We start from the raw sequence: 26538 nt of genomic DNA on the forward strand, positions 1-26538 counted from the left end.
GATAAAATGACAGAAAGGGAAATTATACCTATTTATTTTATTACTAATTATAATTAACTATATAATACAATTATATATATATATATCATCTTGATTTCAGTCTTATTCTAGTCAGCAGATGGAGTCATTCATTCCACATATATTTGTTGGATGTTTACCATGTGTCAAATACTGTTCTTGGTGCTGCTGTAAACCAAGGCGAATAGTAGCTTACACCACAATGGAAGGAAATAGTTGACAAACTAATACATAAGAGAAATATATATCTTGACAAATCGTGATGAGTTCTATGGATGAGAATAAATCAAAAAGGGGAGCTAGGGAATGTATATGGTTGTTTCCTCTTCAATTAGGGTTTGGGAGAGCCTCACCAATGAAGTAGCATATGAGCCTAACTGGAATAGAAATCAGTGGAAAAAAGATGACCAGATAACTATTCCTGGGATCCTAATAATGGCTGACATAAACAAAAATAAAGCCTATAATGAGATTAATCTTCAAGGTCTTGGGGAAGGAATGGTGGTCTAGTGGGAGGTTGACAGCAAGTGGAAAGTATCTGGTGGGGCATTTGCAGGGACTGAAACAACTCAGGGTACTTCTTTACTCCTGTCAAATACACTCTTTCATGCACACACACACACATACACTCACTCACAAAATGCCTTTTATAGCTTAATTTCACCTCTGTCCCAAGTCATTTGAAAATTAGATGTTACCATGACATTCTCTGCCTCTCTGCTTTTAAATACCAGCAATCACGTATTACTTCTAACTATTAGTAAAGACTCACAGAGATGGAAAAGATTGGGAGATGACTGATCATTTTTGGTGGGTATTAATGTTTCTAAAACAGGTTTAACTCATCGTGTTGTTTCTTTTCTTTAAAGGTTTAATAAATCTCACAGCAATGCATGATAAGCAATTCATCTCCAACATCGAAATTTAATTCAAAATTGTTTATAAATGTACATTAACACATAAAAACCTGTGGTATTATATTGAGCAGAGGAACAATCAAAAAAGCATAATCACGCAATCTACCTGTCATTTTTCTGCAATCGATTCAATTAGACACTATCGACTGTGTTCATGGCACCGGGAAAGAAATGATTAAAAGCATAGTTTCTGACCTCGAGACACATAACTTAGGGTAGACAAACAGCAAAGAATAAATATTCACTGGATTTGTAACAGTATGAGCCAATATGTTGTATTAATAATGCGTTTTGAGAGTCTTCATAAAGAAAGTATTATTTCTAAGCTTTGGGCTGAGATAAAATTGAATGTTAGTCATGAGGTAGGGGACACAAACAATAATTGAAAGATAGTGGAACAAGGCCAATTCTCCAATTGCATTTACCCAGATTAGAAACTTTAAGAACTTATTTACTTTTATAAGTGACTGAATTTCTACAGTTATTTTTGACATTGAAGTATATTTTTATATTTTACTTATTTTCTTTTTTCTGGTTATCAAACCTATCCTGCATGTTATCACTAGGTAACTAATATATTTAATAACCATTACATTCAGAAAATCTCAATATTTCTAAGAATTTTGATTTCTCATCTATAAAATGAAAATAGGTACATCTTCATATGATTATTTTGAAGATTAAATAAAATAATACATTTAGGGGCTTAGCATAGTGTCTGGCACATAAAAATCCCAATAAAAGTTAGCTATTTTATCAAAATACTACAATATTATGAAAGGGTTTCAGCAAAAATATATGCGATGTAAATGCCAATAGCATGTATTGAACATATGGGAGAAAATAAATATATTCATTTTTTTCAAAAGCATTTTTTAAAGATAAGAAGCATAAGAAATTTCAAAATATATATTTTTTCCCATAATCAGCATATTATATTTTATCTTTTTTCTAACCAAACCAAAACGTATTATAAACTTCTATTTGGATAAAAAGTTGCTTGAGTATGTTGTTTGCAGTATCATGATCTATTATTAAAATAAAAGCAGTAGCTTAATCTATTAAAAGTATGTAATATATATAATTTATAGTATGCCTAAATGTCAAATTATTTTATACTTGAAAATACTTAACATAAAGAAGTGAAGTATTTCCCCAATATTAGACAACTCAAAATTATGATTTTTGATGAAATTACTGTTTCATGATTTCTACAAAAACTAATACTTTGCCAACCTATATATCTCCAGATGGTATAGACATCCTTTCTGTGTATCTTTATGGCAAGTTTAAGAATTTAACACTTCTGTTTTAGTTTAAAATATTGCAAACCAATGGAAATAATAGAAACTACCTGATTGATTAGATCGTAACGTATTGACTTATTTTTACACATCCATTGCTATTGCTTCATGTAAACTTTGATATTTTTTTAATGAGCTATCTCTATATTTGTCAAGAAGTATTTAATTCCTAAAATTGTAAATTTCCAAAATTACTACCATTTCATGTTTTAAAATTTGCATTTTCTATTTAGAAATTACATTCTGACAGCATATCCTACAATAAGTGCTCCTAAGTGAATAATAAACCAGATAACTAATAGTTTAGTCTATCACTGCTAGGCACTGTGATAAAATTCAGAATCGTGACTGTACCTTGTGTCGCAATCTTATTAGAGGTTGATAGGATTTAAGGCCAAACCCGGCTTCTTTGGTCGGCCTTCCTTCTGACCCCAGAAAAACGAATCCAAGAACCAAAATAGCTGACCAGCACTTAAACATCCTTATTGCTTTTCACCTGTGAAAATTAACATTAAAAGCAATCAGAAAAAGGCATTATGTATTTAAGAAATGTATCAAGAAATATTTACTAGCACAAAGAAGTCTTCATAGATGTAATCAAAACTTGCTGGCAATTGCCAAATGAATCCATAATAGACAAACATCTGCAAATAAGATTATGATACCCTTGATCATAACAAATACTGTTTTGTTTTTAACTCAGCAAGCCTTACACAACATTAATAAATAGAAATATAGAGGACAACAAAAATATATTGAGGAAAAGATTAATAAAAACAGGTTGAAAGAAAATAAAAAAAAGAAAACATTAAACCAAATCTAATTTTTTTTTTTTTTTTGAGAAAGATTAGCCCTGAGCTAACTACTGCCAATCCTCCTCTTTTTGCTGAGGAAGACTGGCCCTGAGCCAACATTCACACCCATCTTCCTCTACTTTATAGTGGGACGCCTACCACAGCATGGCTTTTTGCCAAGCAGTGCCATGTCCCCACCCGGGATCCGAATCGGTGAACCCTGGGCTGCAGAGAAGCAGAATGTGTAAACTTAACTGCTGTGACACATGGCCGGCCCAATATCTAATTTTTGAAGCACCTGTGTAGAATATAATTATCAACATATTTATAAATCTTGAATTCCTCTTTAAGTATGTTTGATGAATAATGCTTAATAAACTATAGCTATTATAATTCACTGGTAAAGATTGGTGAGAGGTTGATAAACTAGCCTTCTATGGTAGGTACTTAAACTGAGGTACAACAGAAATTATGCAGATGGGTTATATTGAGTTATGGATGCATTTTCCCAATAGTATCTGAAAGGCACTTCCTAGAAAATTGCTTTATAAGTGCTTTAAACTAAAATTCCTAAGACTCTTTCCACTGCTCTATGTTTTTGGATATATCAGAAAAATTGTAAAATGGCATAAATTTATTATTATATGAATGCTAAGTCCTTTCCCAAACAAACAAATCTATGCTTTGCATTCAACTATATTCCACTTGACCACTGTCACCAACACATCTCCGTCCCTATTGTGACAACATAGGAGTTCTTTATCCTCCTAAGCTAATCTGTACATCTTACTTCTTGAGAAGCTTAACCAATTGATTGACCCTACTATTTACTGTATTTTAAACTCTCTCTCAGTTATTTTCTTCCATCCTAAACGTACCCAAATCACCCATGTTTGAAGATAATTTCTTTCCTCTACTTTGTAAATTTTCTGAAAGAGTCGTACATCTCATTCTATTCATTTTCTGACCCTAGCCCACTTCAATCATGTTTCTATTCTCATCACTCTTTAAAAATAACATTTCTTTTTTCAAGAAATGGCTTCCTTACTTGGTGTCTATGATCTCTCTCTTCTGTTTCTGTAGGATTTGTGAAAACTACTTCTCAGTCCTTTTGCAAGTTCATCCTACTCCTTTGCCACGACATATTATATTTTATCCAATCTCATTGCTAGCCACTTTCCTACTCCATTCACTCAGCCTGGTTACTTCAACATTGTGTATGGTTTTAAATATATGTATTCTTTCCATCCAAACTCCAGATTGGTATAGCCAGCCTACTTAACATCTCCACCTTCGTGTTTTGAAAGCGACTCCTCATAGTATACAAACCCCCACATATCAAGTCACTCTTCCCCAGATTTTCATTCATCCATTTACTCAAGCAGGAAACACAGGAGACATCCTTGACATCTTTATTTCCCTGAACATTCATATTAAATCTATCACTAAGTTCTGTTACTTCTACCTTCAAAATATATCTCCCAAACATGAGTTCCTTTCCAAATCTACTGTCACGACTCTAGTTCAAGCCATCAGCACTAGTTCTTCCCTAAGCTGCCCCAATCACATCTTTACTAGTCTTCCAGATTTGTGCATGTGCACCTTCAATCCATTCTCCACAAACTGCCATAAGGATCACATCAAATCCAAACATCATGATGTATTTGCCCTTGCTAATAATTTGAGGATATACTCATTTACCCTGAACATAAAAAAAAAAAAGATCACTGACATAGCCTACAAGTTCCCACAGAGTCTAGGTTCTGCATATCTTTCTCTTCTTCTCAATTTCTCTTCTTCTCTCCTGCCACACTATTTTTTCTTCTTTTTGCTTGAGGAAGATTGTTCCTGAGGTAATATGTACTAATGTTCCTCTATTTTGTATGTGGGAAGCCGCCACAGCATGGCTTGATGAGTGCTGTGTAGGTCCATGCCTGGGATCCAAACCAGTGAATCCTGGGCTGCTGGAGCAGGGCACCCAAAGTTAACCAGTGTACCACTGGGCCAGCCCCTGGCCACACTAATTTTTGTTGAGTTCTTTGAACTTCTTTTGTCCATTCCTACTACAACGCTTTTGTACACTATTTCCTCCACTTGAAATATACTACTTTTTCCCCCATTTATCACCCAAGGACATGCCAAACATATCCTTTAAGAATCCTTCCCCATAACACCAAGTGTGAGTTACATTTCTTAGTTAATTCACTCTCATAGATCAATTTTCCTTCATTTCAGGGCATCTTCTTTAAATTATACATCATTAATATGATTTCTTGAATAATGTTGGCCTTCTTCACCAGATTATATAACTGTCTTCTCCTTCAAACTTCATGAATACAGGGATCTGGGGTGTGTTTTTCCTGTTTTTATTTTTTTTTCAGTATGATATCATCTGGACCTAGCAAATTGCCTGGCACCTACTAGACATTAAATGAATGTCATCCCACATTCAAGGGTAAAAGAAAGATCGTGTTTTCCTAAATCCTGACAGCATTGAATACAATTCCTATTTCCACTACTGCTACAAAACATCTGAAAACTAACCTGAGAAAACTAAATATTTTCATTTGCAATCCATCCCTTTGCTGTCATTTTGATGTATAGGCTAATCTTTCTCTCAGAGGTAAATATTTGTTTATAAGACAACTGGATGGAATATTTTAAATCCAACATAGAGCCCAAGAATAAAGCAAACAGGATCAGTTCAGAGGAAGGGATATTTTCTCATGGCTCTGAATACTAGTCTCATTCTGTTGTCAATCAGGAGAGGGAGGGTAGAGGCATGGCAACAACCTTGTCCCTCATAACTCTGGGTAGAGGTGAGGCCATCCATTTCCTAAAAGTCCTCATTTAAGGGTTTCTCTTTCTCTCTCCTCTGTCTTTTCCCCTCCCTCTCTCCCTCTCTCTCTTTCTGTTTCTTTCTCTTTCTCTCTCTCTCTCTGTCACACACACACCACACATATTCCACATGGCTGCAAATATTTCATATACTATAAAACATAGAGCAAATGAATAATTAACTTTTAATAAATGACCAAAATTCTCATAAATCTTGGGTGAATAAATTTCCACACATTGATAATTAGATCAGCAATCTCTTGAAATATTTTCTCTGCCAAAAGACAATAGGATAGGAATATCTGCTTTAAGAAATTCCATTAAAAGCTGATAAAAATAAGTCAGCATGTAAGTCTTCAGCTCAATGCATGCAACTGATTTGCACTATTTTAATCTACTTCTCTAATATTATTAACCATGATGAAATTTTTTTAATTGATAGCCCTGTGGTTTTCAAGTTTAAAATTTCTTAATAATACCGAGTTGTACAAAAATATAAGTAGAAATGCTTTATCTTGGCAAAAGTTATCATACAACTGGAGTGATTTACTTGGCATCACAGATAAAGTGAAACAGAACTAATATTAAAAGTCAGATAACTTTTTTAGGAGAACTCTGATTTCTGTTACAGATAGGTATCTGAGCTCAGCAGTGCAGTATTAGACAAGACAAAGGACAAAGACTGGTTTCTGTGTTTATCATCTGTGAATGGCTACTTGTAAGAGTTTATTACTAAGAAAAACAATTGAATCCAATTATTTAGCTATGAAATAGCAACTTAAACAAAAAGATGGCTCGTCTTGATGGATGCTGAGAAAATAATTATCATCCTCTTATTTTTCTTCAGCTGCAGATTCCAAAGATGTCATTATTATATCTTTAAAAGTTCATTCATCCAGAAGCTGTTCTGGAAATTGTTTGTAAATCAGCAGTAATCGATCCCATGATATACTGACTCGCAATCTCATGTTCTCAGCATAGCAACTCTGACAACCTGTTAGGTTTTCATAATTAATTGGCAGTTTGTTGACAGCTCAGTAAGAACACTGAAAAGCAAGTGACTAAAACAAACCAGCTGGAACAGATTGTGCAATGATGATCCTATGGCTTTTCCCTGTAACCTCAACATTTATATGGAGGCACCAGAAGACGACCTCATTACTAACCAAGAGAAAACAAACTGCATATGTATCTAAAAAGTATCTGCCTAACATTGGATTTAACAAAGTTAGACTTGAAAATGGTAAGAGGCATGGACAGACGTTTCTTTTCTTCAAAGAATAATATTTTTCTCTGAATCAAACTATTCTTTTCACCATATGGCATAACATGCCGTATTGCTTATGGTGGTAGGATTTAGAGTCGTTACATTATTTAGTAGGCTCAAATTTGAGGGATTTTGATTTGTTTACACATTCTCTAGAGTCTCACTTCTAATCACTTAGGAAAACGAACAAAGAATGTTAAAGGATTGCATTAGGAACAAAATGCAGCATTTGAGATGGGGAAGGAGACTGTGGTATCCTGTCTACGAATGAAAAGAATGGCAAGGTGAAGCAAATGTCCATCATTATCAAATGTTACAGAGACATCAAGTATCCTGAGAGTTTCACCTGGAGTGCCCTCACTGTCTTTCACTCCATCCTGGAAAACTACTATAGGCCTTCAAGAGAAAGTTCCAGTCCCTTCCTTTGTGAAAACTTCCCTGTCAATTTCACAGGGGCTTTGACTCTCTCTGCTGCAATTTTGACATGTCTCGCTCATGTATCTTTTCACCTTTTCATAAATAGTTATTGATTAAAGAAAGGATAATATCCTTATATGGATTAAAAAAAGAAGTACATTAGGGGCTGGCCCAGTGGCCTGATGGTTAAGTTCAAGCCCTCTGCTTCTGTGGCCTGGGGTTTTCAGTTCGGATGCCAGGCACAGACCTACACATCTCTCATCAAGCCATGCTATGATGACTCCACATACAAAATAGAGGAAGACTAGCACAGATGTTCGGTCAGGGCCAATCTTCTTCATCAAAAAAAAGAAGAAGAAGAAGAAGAAGAAGTACACTAAACTGGCTCTGTCACAATCTAGCAAGTTTCTTAATTTCCACAGACCTCTCTTCACTCTGTTCTATAACAGGAAGGTGGCCTAAATGATCACTAGTGCCTTTTCCCTTTTGGTATCCTATAATTCTGTAAGACAGGAAAACTGACTGCTAGATTACCCTGTGTCATACTGATTAAGCTAAGCAAAACCGATTGCATTACTTGGGTCCCATATGTAAGAAGAAATTTAAGACCCTATATAGTCTAGCACCTGTACAAGATTATTCCTTCTGAGTACATTTATTGATCTGGAGAGGATATGGGAAAGAACAGGTTTGAGAGAGAAAATTATGATTCCTTTTCTGAGATGCCTTTTGGGAGTCCAACTGGAGATATTATATAGGCCTTGAGACATAGGAACCTGGAATTCAGCAAAGAGGTATGGACTAGAAATACATGTTCAGATTCTTAACATTTATATGTTATCTAATCTAGGCATGAGATGGGAAGACCTTAGAGAGGAGAAGAGGTCTAAAGGCTAAGCCTTCAGGCAAGTTTAGCTAAAATAAACAAATAAATGCTTCTAAGGGGTAGCAAAAATGAAAATAGTAAAATGATAATTTCAGAAAAAAATGATAGAAAATTTTCTTTGGAATGAAATAACTGGAAGCCACAACTCTGATCATCATTGGATATGGTATATTTTTATTGGTTGGCTTGTTTATTCTCTGTATCCAACCAGAATGTTAGCTCCATAAAGACAAGACTTTGTTAATCACTTGTATGAATTAGAGCAGTACCTGGCATATACCATGAACTCAATAAATATGTTTTGGATAAATAAATGAATGAATAAATTAATGGTGATAAGTAATTAATTTGAAATAGTAGGTATACATTAACAGATTCTTAATATTCTTTATGTAATGGAAAATATTCATTAAAACTGACTATGAAATCAATCTAGAAATCAAGTTGCAGTTATGACGAAAAGCTTTTCTTTTACACCAAGATCAAAACCAGGCTTTCAATGGGAAGTTCCCTTGGAAAAGCCTCCCTTCTTAAGGATGGACAATCTTTTCATTCCTCAGCCCAGCTGATATTGAAGGACCACAGAGACTTCTTTTACACCCATGAGGCAAGTCTGTTGTAAGAACTATTTTCATCTTTTGACCCACTTTAACTTCACACCCACTACTTTGAACTATGTGATTGAGTTCAAATGTAATATTTCTCTTAGGAAAAAACACTCTCCAAAGAATCCAGTTTTCTTATGGGCAGTGAATTCTCTCCATCCAGCAATGGATTCTCCTTATCAGAGCAAAGGACCCTCCCAAACATTGTACTGTCTTCAAATACTCATTCTAATAATCATCATTTGAAAACAAAACCAAACAAAAATTAAGAGTCACTGCCTGCATGTTGTATAACCATAAGAGAGAGCAACAAAGGAGAAACAGACCATATACATCCTACTAGACATACTGGGGTAGTAATTTGTGGTATTTAATTATCCAAAATATTTTCTGAAGGTATCATTGCTTATATTGAGCTAGTATATAAAAAAAAAGAAACTGATCAAGTGTTCATGTTTAGAAGGCTGGCTATAGTCACAACTGGTATCTGAACTCAAGGTTGATGCCAATCAAATTTAGCCCATAGTTCAGTCATAATTCTACCTTAAGACACACATAATGATGCAGATATAAAGAGACAGCACATACAAGAAGTAGGCATAGGGAGAAAAACAACTAATTATTCAGACTGAATGCTACTGGAAGAGAGAATCTTTCACTTACATTCACGTTAGATAAGGTAAGAGCAGAAACAGGATAAACAAATGCGGGTATAACAACAGAGCAACAGCTATGTGATGTTGATGTTGAGACTGCATTGCTAAGGGTCTCTCAACAGCACATGGAAACACCAGCGAACATGGAAATTGCCTCAGTTCTTAATTCTATGTTTTATTGGTTCATACTGTGAAAGGGGCCAAAACTCTTCAATATAATGCTCTATGTTGGACGACTATAACACATACACTTTTTTCTTAACAGCTTGGATAAGAATAGAATTATAAGCGTTAAATAATGAGAATTACGATCATGAAATTAATTTAACTGTTTCAAAGAAAAAGGAACTTTTATTTCAATGACATCTGAATCATTAATTTGGATGAAGAAAACTGTCGAGGCTCTAATCAATTATACCTTTCAATAGCCAGCTTAATTTGAAGCTGAAAGAAGCAGCTAAATATAGAGAAAATATATTCATCGCCATTTTAGAGGCACTGCAGTGTAAAATGTATAATTTAAGCTTGCATTAAGAGAAAGTATACACACTGAAATCCATTTAATTTTTTTAAAAGATGCATGCACTCTGCTTCAAACAAACGAAAATTCCACATCATGAAGAGCATGTTAGGTTGTAAATATTTGTTTTCCAAAACCATCTCTGCTTTGTAAATCTGTTTATGCTGCAGTTATATTAACCCCGCTCATGCACTAAAACATTTTTTAAAGTAAAATATTAAGAACAACATAAAACACAGGATAACAGAACTGAAAAACATATTAGAGACCTAGCGTAACCCTTTCTTTTCCTAAGTGAGGAAAACGAGACCAATGAGAATAACAGGTGTGCTCACGAGGAAAGTAGAGGTGGGCCTAGGATACAGCTGTCTTGATTCCAGATACAGTATTTTTGTTTTAAATACTTCAACACGCCTGACTAGAATCCATTCATTCTGCAAAGAAGGGGCACGCATGTACAAATGCTTTAGTGTCTAAGGCACTGTTTGGAAGCTCTATCTCTGTGAGCCCAAACAACTTGGTATTTGCGATTCAGTAGGGTTTCCGAATGCCAACTGAAAGGACATCAGAGTCACCATCTCTACAGAATCATATAGTTTAGGGAGAATTTTTGGAAAATGTTTTGGTTTTACATTTGTTCCATCTCAGTGATCTTCACTGGGAAGACGGTTATATATAGTTATGGTTAAAGTTATATATAGATGGTTACAGTTATGCTTATATAACTGTAGTTATATAGTAGTTTTATATATTATATATAAGTATATTTATTCATATAAATATATAAAGATTTATATATAAATACATGTAAAACATATATATGTTTATATTTGTATATATATAAAACTGGTGGTGGATATAGTTATATAATCATATAAATGTTTATAGTTATAGTTATATAGAGATGGTTATATATTGTACAGGTTATATATTTTTTAAAGCATCTTTGACAAATGTGAAACAGAATACAACTTTGGGTCTAGCTGACTTAACCAAGGGATTTCATTAAATTGTATAACTGTACAATAGGCTGGACTTCAAATTGTATACACTGGTGCCTCAAACTTAGGCAGAAAAGATAACACAACACACAGCGACTCATATTCAACTTCCCAAAGAAGTCCCTAGACTTGACTTTATAATACTTTCATGATTCGATAGTTAAAAGATGCATTATGTTTAGCCTGAAATTAAATTAATTTCATAGGTCCATTTTGATGATGACTTTCAATAGATAGTATTAAAAAATAAACTTTATTCAATTCTTCGTATACAGTTTATTAAATCATCTGCTGTCAGTTTCTTCTTCACAATGCATAAACTGAGTTCTTTTAAGATACATTTGATCTTAACATTCTAGATTGTATATGATGATATGCACACATAATGGACCATCAGTCTCTCACGTTGCTGAAAGCTGCAGTGTGTAACACGGTGGAAAATGACTGGTTAAAATCATGTTCTAATATGGCCAGGACAATGTGATATAGCTCAGTGTGCTGCACTTAGCTTTTCTCTACTGTATGTCCACCTGGCTACTGTGTGACAAGGTCAAAAAAAGAAGTGACTGCAATATTCTTCCTATATTTTTGTATGCAATTTATTTCACATGTTGAATTTGAGTTGCAGCTTATTTTCACAGAAACCTGAGGTCTAACAGGCACTTTTTCTTCCTATGGGTTACAGTTCTCAACCCACTGTAACCCAGTTTATCCCAACCAGTCGATTGAAATGGCTGTTAGAGAGGTGACCGCTTTTACTTGGTCTTTTCTCTCTTTAGCTTCAATCACACAGTATTCTCATGATTTCATTTTGAAGTCTTTTTTTGTACTTTCCATCACTCACTTATCTCTTAAAGCTGATATACCACAGTTTAGTATGTTAAATTCATAAAGGAAAAATTTAATCAGAATGATAAAGTTCACTTTTTTCTTTGTCTGTCTATTTCCAGTAATATATTCAAGAAAAACTTAAAGAACAGCATTCATATGTCATGTTAATATAAACCGAAAGTTATAGAAAACATCTTAATTCTTTTCAAAGTAAGTGCCAACTGGAAGTAATTATGCAAACTAAAGCTAACCAATCACATTGGTCTTAGTATTTTTTTTTCTCCTAAACACTATGGATGTAACTTATTGCCCATTGCAAAATGTTAGCTAAAGATTAGCAATTTCATATATGTTTGCTGTGAAATAACCATTACCCTACTTTGTATCTAACCTGCATTAATTTTGCCTGATATAACATGAAAAAAGTGATGCTTTAAAATTTTAAAAATAATAATATATTATATGACCTTGAAGATATTGCCCTGGTTCAAGAGAAGAGAAAATCATTATAGGCTTTGTCTTCTGAATTCATTGCCTCCTACCTTGATGAGCACTTAAAATGTAAATTAAGGAAGAATGCAACTCTTAGGATTGACTCTGCCTAAAATCCCAAAGGTACAATGTTACAGATTTTATTTCCTATTAAAAAAATCATTGCAATTTTGTCAATGTCAGACAGATTTTAAATTCAACCTGTTCCACACCAAGGTTTCTAGCAGCCTATGTTCTTTAAATCTGGGACTACATTTATTGTACAAGGAAACAAATCTGTCACAGTTTAACAACGAAGTGCTGCACAGGGAACAACTTAATTTCCTCTGTATTTTAAACTGAAATGCCATGGGGAGAACTTGCCCATTCATTCAGGTCAGCTGAGTCTCAGAGGTATTCTAGCTGATATTCAGGAAAGTGTGGAGAGAGCCCAAGGATGGAGTCCACAGTTAGGAGAAGTCATTGGGACCCAGAATATTTTCCAGGATGACCTCATGTCTCCCCAAAAGGAGACTTCTGGGCTACCCTGGGCCTGAGGTGCCAGGGAAAGAGAGAAAATAGGGTAAAGTTATGTAGTTCTCCTATGAGAATTTCACAAAGTTTCTCAGAATCAAAACCTCCTTGTTTTCATGGAAGATATGGAAAGCAGAGAGTAAACCAGGCATGTAGAAAAACTTCAGCTAAGTCAACTGAAGCCGAGCACATTTCTGGCGATTTGAACCAAAGCAGACAAGAGTATTTCAAACTTCCCGAGAAATTCCTAACAGGAATTAACAAGAACACTTCCATCTAGTTACGTGGCCAATGGTGGCCAATGATCAAAATACAAGTCATAACCAAAAACACAGCAAAAGTTGAGCCAGTTTTCAGAAAATGACATAAGAGAACTTACATTTTATTTTATATCAGTGTTTCATATTTGAAAAATAAAGTCTGGATTTTTTTTAAATGAATTTTGTCAGGTTTGGAAAGAAAGAAGAAAAACAAAAAGCAGTAACATAAAGTTTTATAATCTAACAATAAAAAGTACTTCTTAAATATTTACTGTGCCCCAGGCACAAGTATACCATGTGCTTTCATGTTCTTGATAACAATCTATCAGCACAAAATCCACTAATTTAGGTAGGCTAGACTAGACATGTGAGTCCAGGCGACATATCCATAACAACTTTCTAGATTATACATCTTTTGAAGCAAATTCTTCCAGAAGGAAATAAAGGCAAGGCACAGGTACCAGTCTGATCTCTAAGAACCTGACAAATGATTTATTTTGGGATGACTCTTTCTAATTAAATTTAGGGACAATTACAACATGGAATTTAACTACATAGAATTGGAGCTAACCTATAACTCCATCAAGATGCTGTCTCTATTTTGAAGGCAAGTAGCAAAAATTTAGTAGCATCATCCAACCCACAGATGTCCTGCTTCAGGACCCTTGTAAGTCTGCAAAATTCACAGTAACCCTGACAACCAATTATTATATTCTTTTTTAGCAAATATGACTCTCCAATTACTTTTCTTCTGTAGGTAATGAATGTAAAGTGCCCAACAGAACTGGCTGGGCTCAAGATGGCTGGTAAAATTTGTCTCCTTCCCTCTGTTCTCATGGAATTAGAACCAGAAATGACCATAATGATTCCTGGTGGCTGGAGGCTGAGAGAAATACCTCTCAAGTTTCTTTAATAAGGGAATCCATTGCAAAATGGGTCCTTGAACACCCAGGGAGCAGCCAAGAAAATACTGACTGGAATATCTATCAAAACTTCCCTCAAGCACACTTAAATGTTTCTTTTATTTCATTACTTTTTTTGAAAAAGCAAGCTACAAGCTTTTCTCAGCCCACTGATTGTCTTACAGAAAACTCAAAAATAGATGAAGCCAACTCTTAGGGGGCAGAAATGCATATAAAGCCTGGAGGGAACTTAGCTCAGGGGACACAGCCTCGCCTCAAATTTGGCATCTGAACTTATTTTTTAAAATAAATTTTTAATTATATAATCTTTACTTTTAATTTTAATTATAACGTATACAATTTTTAATCACAATGTACATAACTCATTGAATTGTTTAATGGTTTGTGATAAAGTTGTAATGTTTAAGAAAAAACACCTCCCCAACACAAAAATATTCTCATACATTTTCATCCAATGTTCTTCACCTTAGTTTTTGCATTGATCTGGAACCAATCTTGGGGTATGGTATGGTGACAAGATTTTATTTTATTTTACTTGTATTTCTGTTTCATTTTTGCTTTTACTTTTGTTCTATTTAGCTATAGTTTTTGAAAAAGTTTTATCTGATTCATAATTCTATCTTGGTTAAATGTTGAATCTCCTGTGTCTATGGTTATGTTTTTAAATTCTCTATTTGATTCCGTTAACCTATCTATTCCTATGCAGACACCACAGATTATAATTACTAGAGTTTGATACTACTTCTTGATATTCAGTAAGGCAACATTTTGGTCCTCTTCTCTTCCATATCCTTTGTAGAATGAGTGCATAAAGTTCTTCATCAGAGCTTGTTGTGATTCATATTTGATCTGCATTTATTTTTAATCATTCAGTGCAATTTACTTTAGACATTTACTGTCCAAGCAGCATATGAAGTTTTTTAACCATTATGAAAATCTGTCTTTAATAGGTGAATATAACCTTTTTACATTTATTAAGATTGCTGATATATTTTCACATATTTGCACTATTTTGTTTCTTAACTATTGCATATCTTTGATTCTTTTGTTTCACACTTTCTACTGGATTGATACATTTTCAATACATTCTCTTTTTTCTCACTTCATTTAGAACCTTAAGATGGGTTTTTACCATCTAAAATACTCAATATATCTTTCTTCTGAACAAGAAAAATATCTTAAGCTTTAATATGTTTTGAAAACACAAGATCTTACATGAGATTAATGAGAACAATGGTTTTACCTTTAAAAGACAAATGATGTTATAATTATATTTAAAGTCAAAAGTTATTTAACTTCTAAATTTGCCATTTTTCCTTGCACACCATACATTTCTAGTGGGTTAGTCTTATGCTAAAATAACCTTTCTAGAGTTTTTCAATGTGGTCAATAAGAAGCAAATTCTATTGTTCTTTGTGTCTTAAAATATCATTGTCTAACAATATTAAATCATATTTCAGAAAGGTAAGTAATTCTAGGCTGGAAGTACTTCCTCTCTAACACTTGCAAATGTCTCCTGGCATATGCTACTCTGATGAGAAGTCTGTTAATCTAACTGTCATTCCTTTTGTAGGTAATGTGTTCTTTTGCGTTGGTAGCTTTTAATATCCTCTTTGTTAAATTTCTTTTTTCTTTTTTCCCTAGCATTTTCTTCTTGAATAATTTCCAAGTCATATCTTAAAATTCATCATTTTTCTTTTTGTGTACAATCTAATGTGTAAGCTCTCTTTTATTTAAATGTCTATAGGTATTTTTTCAAGATTTCAAATTATTTTCTCTTTTAAATATATGAAATTATTTGTATTAATTTATTCTGATTTCATTTCATAAGACCTTGGTATGTTTGGACCTTATGCATTCTTTTACCTATTTGATGATCCTAAATACATTTATTTAAAAAATTGTCTTGACTTTTCCTTTAATTGTATTTTTTTGGTAACATAATCACCTTCTATTATGTATTTACTTATTTATTTGTCATATTGGTGACTGTGTTTGTACATGGGTGCCTAAGAGGAAATTAGTGTTTGTCTGTTTCACCCTCCCTCCCCACTCTAATATTGGCAGCTTTGGACTTCTGCCACGTTACTGTGCTGAGAGTATTGCAGTCATCAAGCTTCTGGTTAGCCTGCGTGATCACAAGGACTTTTTAAGCAGACACCTCTCTCAACACAATACTTGATCTAAGCTGCAGCACTGACCAGCCTTTTTTCTCCATCTCAAATCAATGCTATCCTACTTCTTGGAATCAAACAATTTGGTTCTGGCACATTCCACCAGTTTGCATTTCCCATTAACCCAAAAGAGCTAATTCTCCCAGTAGCCTTGGCTGCTTCTCTGTACATCCTTGACTTTTGCCACCAACTCCTCCTGCTTCCCCACGAAGTTATGCCTCCTTGACTTCCTCTTTTGTGTTTTATCTATTATTATTATATGTTTTTTGCTTAGGAAGAGCCTCAAAAGCTAAGTGGGGAAGCAAACTTTTGGGTTGTCTTTTTTTTTTTTTGGAACATAAGCTCAAAACTTGAAGCAAGCTCAAGCTATAATCCATCTGCAGCTATTGGACTTGCAAAGATGGACCAGACTTTAACTATGCATTGGGTAGATCCAAAAAATAAATTTGAGTTGCTAAAATTCAAAACACAAATGAATCTTACAGAAATATGATTTGCAAGTCATTTAATGAGTACATATATCATCCAACCAATTTGTTTTTTGAATTTAATTAGATAAATTAGAAGAATTTCATTAATATTTGTTATGATAAAAGTTAAGTGGACAATTGTTTTTGCATTCAAGAGTTTTTAACACACAAATGTGAACACAAACTGCTAGTATATGTATACGAAGAAAGATACAACTGGGTCTTCACTGTGAAAATCTGGAGAAAAGAAGAAAATACCAACACACAAGAATTGACATATTATTCAATTCATACACTAACAGAAATGTTTGGGTGGAAAATCTGATGATAACATTTGAAAATCATTAATTTATTGGATCTAAACCTCTGGAAATAACTTAAATTATGTACTAAGGAGATTTTTATCAAATAAATTTATTTTAAAACATATCCCTCTAGTTGTACTGGTTTTCAAAAACCACAAAGCAAGTAATTAGTATGCTAAATCTGACTTGATAACAAAATAAATCCAATGTCATGAAACACGAAAAATTAGTATTTTATATTTGAAAGACACTTTACAATTTATATAGTCCAAAGTCATTTCTCACAGATGAGGAACAAGAGTTGGTATGATAAGCTGAACTCTGATGGTACTTAGATAATGTTTCCCAGTAATATGTCTAGAATATTTCTAGACATATGTATAAGAATATGTCTAGACATAAAACTTCCTAATACCTAGAGTTCCTCTCAAGTTTTCATTGAAGATTCTAACTGAGTAATTCCATAAGATTATCCCAATGTTATAGAATATGTAGAAGAAAAATATCTAGATTAAGAAAACAAAATGGGGGCTGCCCCCATGGCCAGTGGTTAAGTTCACGCGCTCTGCTGCAGGCGGCCCAGTGTTTCGTTGGTTCGAACCCTGGGCGTGGACATGGCACTGCTCATGAACCCACGCTGAGGCAGCCTCCCACATGCCACAACTAGAAGGACCCACAGCAAAGAATATACAACTATGTACTGGGGGGCTTTGGGGAGAAAAAGGAAAAAAATAAAATCTTAAAAAAAAAGAAAACAAGATAAACTACTGGTATTTTCTTTGTCCTGACCTAACCACATGTTTTATTATTTTGTAGACATACTTCTGTAATGGTGTTTGCAAATTACATCTTTTTCTCATTGTGAAAATGACTTTATATACAAGAGATTGGTCATATTTTGGCAGTATGTTATCTCCATATTAAATTTAGCTTTAATACCTCTTTGCCCAAGACTTTATCTAGTTTTATGTTTAAATAACTCATTTGTTCAAATCCACATGCGACATGAAATATAATGCGTTGACTATTGTGACATTATCATTTGTATTTTAAGTTTTAAGAAAATGTCTCCTGGAGAGCTCAGCAAATAAATCTTTGAAAGTTTCATATTCCTTACAAAAATACGTGAAAAAACAGCTTTGATGGTATACTTGCTGCTACATGGGAAGTTCTCAATTAAAGCACCGTAATCAACAAACTCATGATAATCAAAAATATCAAGAGAACATTATTTGCAGTCTGTCCCAGAGATGAGTCTTAAAACAATGCTGTGTAATTGTGAAAACTTTCAAAATTCACATTGAACTGTATCATGGCAGCATTAACAAGAGAAGGCATCTCTCAGCTCCATGTTAGAAACAAAATAAAATGAAAGCAAAAAGAAAAAAACCAGGTTATATTTGAATCAAATAATTCAATGCAAATTAAATAATCAATTTTTTGTATAAGTATCTTACGCAAATGCTAAATTTAAGTTAATCATAAAACACAATTTTCCAAATTTTATAGCCATAGAGATAGTACTCGGAAATATATCTGCTATGAAGGAAAGAGAGGCACAGTTTAATCAAAGAAAACTATCAATTCCTTTTAGATTTACTCATCAGAAGATTTAAAATGTGCCCTTTTGCAAGAGGCAACAAGCTAGCACTATGAATATACTTTACAAAGACAATACAGTGAGATTACAGATATGAAGCAATAGAATTTTAAGAACCGAGAGGGATCAAGTCCACACAGGTAGTGAACATTTTTCATTTTCTAAAATCGCCTTGCCATTTTAAGCAACCAACGGAAGATCTTGTAAAATGATTGTATTCTGCTATCCCTGAGCACTTGACAAAGAGTTTGGGGAAAATCATCTGTGTCTGGCCTTTGAAAAACTTTCTCTTTGTTTTCTGATTTCGCTGTCTAGCGAGAACGAGTTCATTCTTAGGAAGGAGGGGTATTCCTACATGTATCCATAAGTTTAGTATTACCTGCATAAAAGGTGTCATCATAACTGTGAATTCACCCCTCATCCAGTGCATAATAAATAGGTTCATGGTTCGAAAATTACAGTCATTTAAAACAAGCTCAATCAAGTCTGAACACTGTCAGCACTTTCCATGCATCTGATTAGGAAGGTGCATGAGCTAGATATCTGTGACCTATGTAAACAGAAGCTTATTGCCTTTACATTCACATTTTTTCAAATGGCTGGTAGTCTACATTAGAGAAGAAAAAACTCCAAGTAAATTTGATTTCATTTCTTCCCAGTTTTTTGTATTTATATAAGCTGCATTAGCTCAAAGAGAACTAGAAAAAGCCCTTCCAGATATGTTATGGCTTACAGAGCTAAAACAATATAATAACACCAATAGTAAACATTTGCTGAGTTTTAACCTATTGCAGGCTTTATGTCAAAAAAGTCATATGAGGGGACCGCCCCGTGGCAGAGTGGTTAAGTCCGCACACTCCACTTGAGTGGCCCAGGGTTTCGCCGGTTTGGATCCCGGGCACAGACATGGCACCACTCATCAGGACATGCTGAGGCGATGACCCATATAGCATAATCAGAGACACTCACAACTAGAATTTACAACTATGTACTGGGGGGCTTTGGAGAGAAGAATAGAAAAAAAAAGATTGGCAATAGTTAGCTCAGTTGCCAAGCTTTAAAAAAAAAACAAAAGTTATATGAATAATTCAATTTAATGTTATGGAAAAAAAACACAATCAACTCAGACTGATGTGCAGTGATTTGCCCAGGATGACCACACCAATAAAAGGAGGTGGATCCTTGTTACTCATGACCGAAAACCAAGAAATTCTAAATAATTATCAATTCACTATGGAACAGGTACTTGCTATATACTTTTTAAATGTTCACCTTATCAGTTCACCTTATCAATATTTTCATAATATAGATATGGTATGAAGTATTAAATATAATCAATGATTATGCTTTGAACATATGTTTGTGCTTATTTACATGATTTATTCCCTTAGACACAAGTCCTACTCCTTGTTAAAATATGCATGTCAATCCTAATGGTGGTACCTTTAAGCCACATTGCTTATTAGATTATGAATATTAACTGGAAAAGAAAATTACTTTGAAGCATCTACTATTTTAGAGAGCTGCATCTTCTAGCCCAAAGACTTACAGCCTACATAAACATGTCATTTGAATTAGAACACAACTTGCATTATGCTCATTGCAAATATGGTAGTCCCATTGGTTTACACACCGTTATCTGCTGTGTTAACCAAAACATAATCCTCTTAGAAGGTTTAAGAATGCACTTAAACAAGAAGGGACACATTACTACAGAGTCATCCCTTAAATTAAATAGAATTAGAATCTCAGATATCATCTGGGTAATTTGAGTGATCGTAGGCCATGATTTCTCATTGGAGTGATAGACTAGGATGTTCTTATTTGTGGGCTAATAAAACTCTATTAATATTTTATATTAAATGAGTAAATCCACTACAGTATTTGTTAGCACTCACACAGTGAAAAAATGCCGATTGTGGTTATAACAAGGTCACAATCGTTTAAATATCAAAAACAATTTTAGACTGTGGAAATCCCTTGGCCACTTAGGGACAATTTCATTGATCTTCCCTAAAACTGGCCATCTGGTGGTATCATTTCAAATTGAAGTCACGTTCCAAAAGATGTACTCTGGTTCTCTGGAGGACGTGGCTAAGCCATTCAACTCTCTTTACGGAGATTATAGTCATCAAATGTCACAATGATATAAAATTATTCCACAGAATTGGTGAGTACCTACTGCAGCAGGGGTTTCTCACTGAGAGAAGAGTCCCCAGGCTGGAAGGACACAAGCAGCATCAGAATGAAAGTCAAAAGCTTCAGGCTCAAGAAGAGGACGCAGAGGTGTCTGTACTGACTCTGCTCTGTGCCATTTCCACCTCGCTGACTGTCTTAGCCTTTGCCTTCCCTTTCTCTACACTCAGACCAACAGAGCTTACACTATGCCCACAGTTATCAGATTTTGGTGGGCAAGAGAATTTTGGACAGAGACTGCTTGTTAAAGATTCCTAGGTTCAACTCGAGAGATTCTGATTCCAGGGTTCTTAAATGAGATCCAAGAATCTGAATTTTAGAAAGGCATCAGAGGTGACTCCAATACTCGTGGAGCAAGCTCTATACTTGTGAAACACTGCTCTATACTATCTGCTATTCTTGTGCAAGAAATAGTTTGAACTCCAAGCACCCGAATTAAACTTATATACCAAAGTCTGACAAAATGGGGCCAGCCCATGGCCGAGTGGTTAAGTTCTCATGCTCCACTTCAGTGGCCCAGGGTTTTGCTGGTTCGGATCCTAGGCGCGGACATGGCACTGCTCATCAGGCCATGCTGAGACAGCGTCCCATATAGCACAACCAGAGGCACTCACAACTAGAACACACAACTATGTACTGGGGGGCTTTGGGGAGAAGAAGAAGAAAAAAAAAAGACTGGCAACAGTTGTTAGCTCAGGTGCCAATCTTTAAAAAAAAAAAGTCTGGCAAAATATTTGTGGGTGATTATTTTGCTTTCTTGATGAAACTGAGTGTGGGATTTCAGCGCCTGAATATTCGTTTATACTTGATCTAAGTAGAGGCATGCAGAAGTGTATCTATTTAAGTACCCTCATTTACAGGACTATGGGCCAGAAAAAAATCATTGGGACTACAGTGCTCCATTAGAGGCAAAATATCACACACTTCAGAATGTAAAAATATCTAATCTTTCCAACCTGAGGTGAAATTGTTCGTGACATTAAAAATACCTACCCTGCAAACTGTTTCTGACTTTGGCAATAGGGCATCTCTGCTCTAGATGAGATATGAAATCATCTTTAGAAGTGTGAAGGAGAAGTTGAAATCAAGAAAATTGCAGGCATTTATATTTCTCTTTGGGATTTTGCCAACTGCTTTCTGGGAGGGAGGAGTGAATTCCATCTTATCTTCTAAAGGAGGAAGTTGTTTGGCCCCGGAAGATGGTCAATCTTTGAACTTTCGTATGATATTAAGTGATTGTAACTCTTTCTTTTAAAGTCTGACTTTTGCTTAATTATTAGAAATAGATCTAAATGGCTTCAACGTGTGGCGAGAAGTGGTAGTAATTGATTCTAATAGTTGTCCGGAAGCTTAGAGTGTTGACCTTAATCTAAGTATTTTCATATGCATTTGAATTTTGAACAATATTTGTAGTTAAAAACACTGCAAGTAGGGGAGAAATGTATACTTGTCTGCAGTATACAAATCAGCAAGTGAGGCAGAGCAAGTAAGTACCTTCTCCAAGGTCATACAGAGAGTAAAAGGTCTCCCTAAATCTCAGCTCTCTGGTTCCTACTTGTGTTTTCTACAGCACGCGAAGTAGAAGAGGTGGACGTGTACTCTTGCCCACTGATGGCTTTTTCTTCAACTCCTCATTCGTCCTTTCCTTCTTTTCACCCTCATCTTTTTCCATCTTTTCTTTTCTTTTTTGGGGGGGAGGTGAGGAAGATTGACCCTGAGCTAGCATCTGTTACTAATCTTCCTCTTTTTTGTATATGGGATGCTGCCACAGCAAGGCTTGATGATCGGTATATAGGTCCATGCCCAGGATCCGAGCCTGTGAACCCCAGGCCGCCAAAGCAAAGCATGTGAACTTAACCACTACCCACCACCAATGCAGCCCCCATCTTTTATTAGGTATCCTATGTAACATTTTATTTTAATATAGATGCTGATAACATTCAGACCCTTTAAAACGTATCTTTTCTCTCAGACTAGGTCAGTGTTTCAGCTGGCCAGGCATATGGCCAACTCAGTAAATATTTGAAAACAAAGAAAAAAGCTCTGTCAGAAGTCGTTCCCTTGAAATGATGAATCTTCCTAAATGTGTGATAATTGGCCCCATAAAGAGGTGCTTCATTTTCTTTTTTTTTTTTCTGCTTTTAAGGAACGTTAAGGAAGCAGCTTTAAAATAGATACAATAGATAAAATAGAGATCAGCATGTACATTCACTCTTTCCTTCTCTGTCGGGACTCACTCTTACCAGGTGCCCAGTGCCACCACCAGTTCCCCAGGGCTCTCTGACTGCTTTGTCTCTCTCTAAAGGAACAGACTCACACTTACATTGGAAACACACCTAATCCTGAGAGCTGGGGAACTTGTGATGTGGCCCCAACTTTGTGTCATGTTGGCTAAATCACTGAAATTGTCTTGATGTTTTTTTGTCTATCGTGACACCTGGAATGGATGATCTTCATGTTTTCTCAAAGCTCAAAATTCTGATTTCTAATCCAGAGATTCCATTATCCTCCCTCTTTCCTGTATACAGTTTATTTTCTGTCACATCTGCTTCTGGGCCACTGCGTTGTACAATATTACGAAATAAGAATAATCCTGGAAATTTTAAGCACAGGGGTATTTCAGGCCATGGAGGCTTGGAGGAAGTGTGCTGGGGGAGAAAAATTTTAGTCAAGGGACCTAGAGCTGTACTCAGTACTGCAAAATAGTCAATTTTGAAATACGTGATTACACTGCCCTCAAAGTTTCACATCTTGCAAGCTGTATTTTAATCGGTAATTGGTTGATGGGCTTCAGGCTAGCAATTACACACTCTTTTCTGTTAAATGACATGGGAGACCATCTGAGAATATTTCAGGTGTTTTAATTTGTTTATGAAAGGTATCTGAGAGGAAAAAAGAGCACTTAGTAGCCCACTGGTTCCAAGGTGTATTTTTTAACAAGGTAATAACATTGGAAGAAATTAACAATTAACCCCTTCTCATTTAGCTCCTGGAGATTGTAATTCCGTAGGTCCCTTCACAAGCTAGAAGAAGAGAAAACAACGAAGGTATTATCCTACAAAGGCCTCAGAGGAGTTGTTTTAATAGAATGGAATCATGGCTGCTGATTTCATTCTCCCATAAATGTTCACAGCTCAATCTCATGGAATGGCTGTGTTTACCACCACTGATGTTTATAATCAGTGTTAACATAGGAAACTTAGTCAGCCAGACAGTCCTTTTCTTCTCCTGTTAACTGGGCTTGCTATTACTGTTTCCTCCATTTCCTAGAGGATTCATGTACATAATCATGTCAGCAGCTAAACTGGTGGGAATTGAAGCTATTCTCCATTTTGAAAGCATTAGCATGTGCCAACTTAGCAGCTACATAAATTGATGCTTTGCTTTCCACTTTTTTAAAAACTTCCAGAAGCTCGAACAGCTCTGGTCTTTTGGTGAATGTGTGTTGTCAGCACAGAACAAGTTTAGGTTTGGCAATTATCTACTTAATTAGATTATTACGGAGCCAATCAGAGTAATAAAGTCCTCAAAGTGGGTTTACTAAGGGTTTTGTCACAGTTGGTATTTGTTTGAATCATTTTATTAAGCTCTTTATGTTGATAACATTATTATTTAGATAAATATTATACCTCCATTTCATTTATATTTACAAAGTAATTAATAATTACTTATTAGAACAGAGTAGTTCGTTTTTATCTTTGTAAAATAATTTTTTTATTATAAAAAGGAGTATCTTCAATGTAGGCATTTATAAAATACATATGAGAAAAAAATACAACAAAAATCACTTGGAATTCCAAAGTCCAAAGTCAATGATGCTTAATATTTTGATGTATTTCAGTCTTTTCCTTATGCACATAACCTAAAAGAAATGCCTTACAGTTCAACTCATTTTAATATGGCTTCTTCCTGCAATACTCTACAAAAAGTTATCTCACTGAGTCTCTTATGTCCTCATTGTTGTTAAATTTAAAGAAAACCTCTAAATACATTCTTACCTGCTTCGGCTTTCCCTAAATAATTTGATGTCATTATATATTTTAAGCTCTATGAGATCAAGGATTGTATCTGTTTTATCTTTGTAGTCCAGCATTAGGACAGTGCCTAGCACATAATATGGCTCCTTGGATATTTTGTTGAATAAATGGCCACGTCCTTCATCTTCAAATAATATCTCCCTTTTATTATATGGCAATAAACCTGTGGATTTTCCACTATTTATCTGGAAGGGTGTTCAAAATCTCTTTCATTTTCTCTTGTTCCTCTCTACTTTCAATGCCAGTGACATTCTGTTCTGCATCTTCAATTTCACACTTTACCTGGTTCTCCATGCACTTTTATGACTTCAGTTGTCATCTAGATAGTTATCTTTCCCAAATCAGAATCCATCACAGATCCTCCCTTCCCAAATTCAGACATGTGACTGCCTACTGTAGTCTTCCACTTTGATACACACACACACACACACACACACACTCACACATCTCAGATACATGTCCTAAGCCAAAAAACTGACCCTCTCACTTCACCAAAAATAACTACGTCTCTCTGTGAGGTCTTTAGGAATAACCATAACTGAAATGGCTTGGCTGTGAGTGATGACAAGATCCCACTTGTGAGTGAAAAAAGAGACGAATTGAAGACGATCTGGAGGAATAACATGCCCATGATGATTATTTTGGTGGTAAATGCATCAGCGAAACAATATTTACTAAGAATGTGTCAAATTTAGGTTTACATCTCTAGAGTTGGAGGAGTTGTGGACATATAGGTTCCTGCAAAATGGGTTGGGATTGAGAGGGAGACTTGGTTAGAGCATTAGCCAAGAAACCCAGACAGAAGTCCACAGCAGGAGACTGGATTAATAAGCCAAATAAATTAGAAAAGGGCTACAACTCTGTACCAGAAAATCCGGCCTGCGAATATAGCCATTTATACACCAAAAGGAAGTAATTCAATTTACAATGTTATTACAAAATTATATATTTCTTACCTAAAACTATATTTTCCAAAATGTATTCCAAAGAACACTAGTAATATACTAGTTGGGTTTATATAGGAGGGAAACAGACTTAGATGCTCAAATAAAATTTAGGAAAGATGGGATAGAAAATAATTTATGAAAGACTTTGCAGAGACTTCAGTATAATAATGTGTATCGGAAACACCAAGAGGAAGTTGTAGCATGCAGGGTTTCTTAAATATGTTTAACAGCAGTTCCTATTTTTTACAAGAAGAAGATATTAAGGGATAAATAGACCTGTGATAAAACTTTGAAATAGACTGCTATAAATAAATGCAAGCAAACCCAGTTGCATGTAGTGGGTATTAAGTAAAACCAGATTAAAAAAAATGTAGTATACCAAACAATGAAGAAAATACCTTTAAAAATATACTTTGACTTTTTCTAGGCTATTTGTCTATATTGGTTATGAATCAATAGTTATCATCATAATTCTCCTAGCAAAAAATAAATAAAAGCTGGTGGATATTTTCTACATTATGAATAACTGTAATATGTGCCTCAACATTTCAACATGCATATTTAATT

The 26538-nt window shown here is 34.8% G+C and overlaps 1 protein-coding gene across 1 annotated transcript in view; it reads right to left on the reverse strand.

Annotated features, from left to right (window-relative positions):
* FSTL5 (follistatin like 5) overlaps window positions 1-26538 on the reverse strand; it is a 710646-nt gene that overhangs the window by 661453 nt on the left and 22655 nt on the right. The window contains exon 2 of the mRNA XM_046657076.1: window positions 2594-2735. Coding sequence (XP_046513032.1) covers window positions 2594-2719 — 126 coding nt within the window. The 5' untranslated portion in view covers window positions 2720-2735. The remainder of the gene's footprint in view (window positions 1-2593; window positions 2736-26538) is intronic.

This window comes from Equus quagga, chromosome 3 (assembly GCF_021613505.1).
Source record: "Equus quagga isolate Etosha38 chromosome 3, UCLA_HA_Equagga_1.0, whole genome shotgun sequence".
Classification (NCBI taxonomy): domain Eukaryota; kingdom Metazoa; phylum Chordata; class Mammalia; order Perissodactyla; family Equidae; genus Equus; species Equus quagga.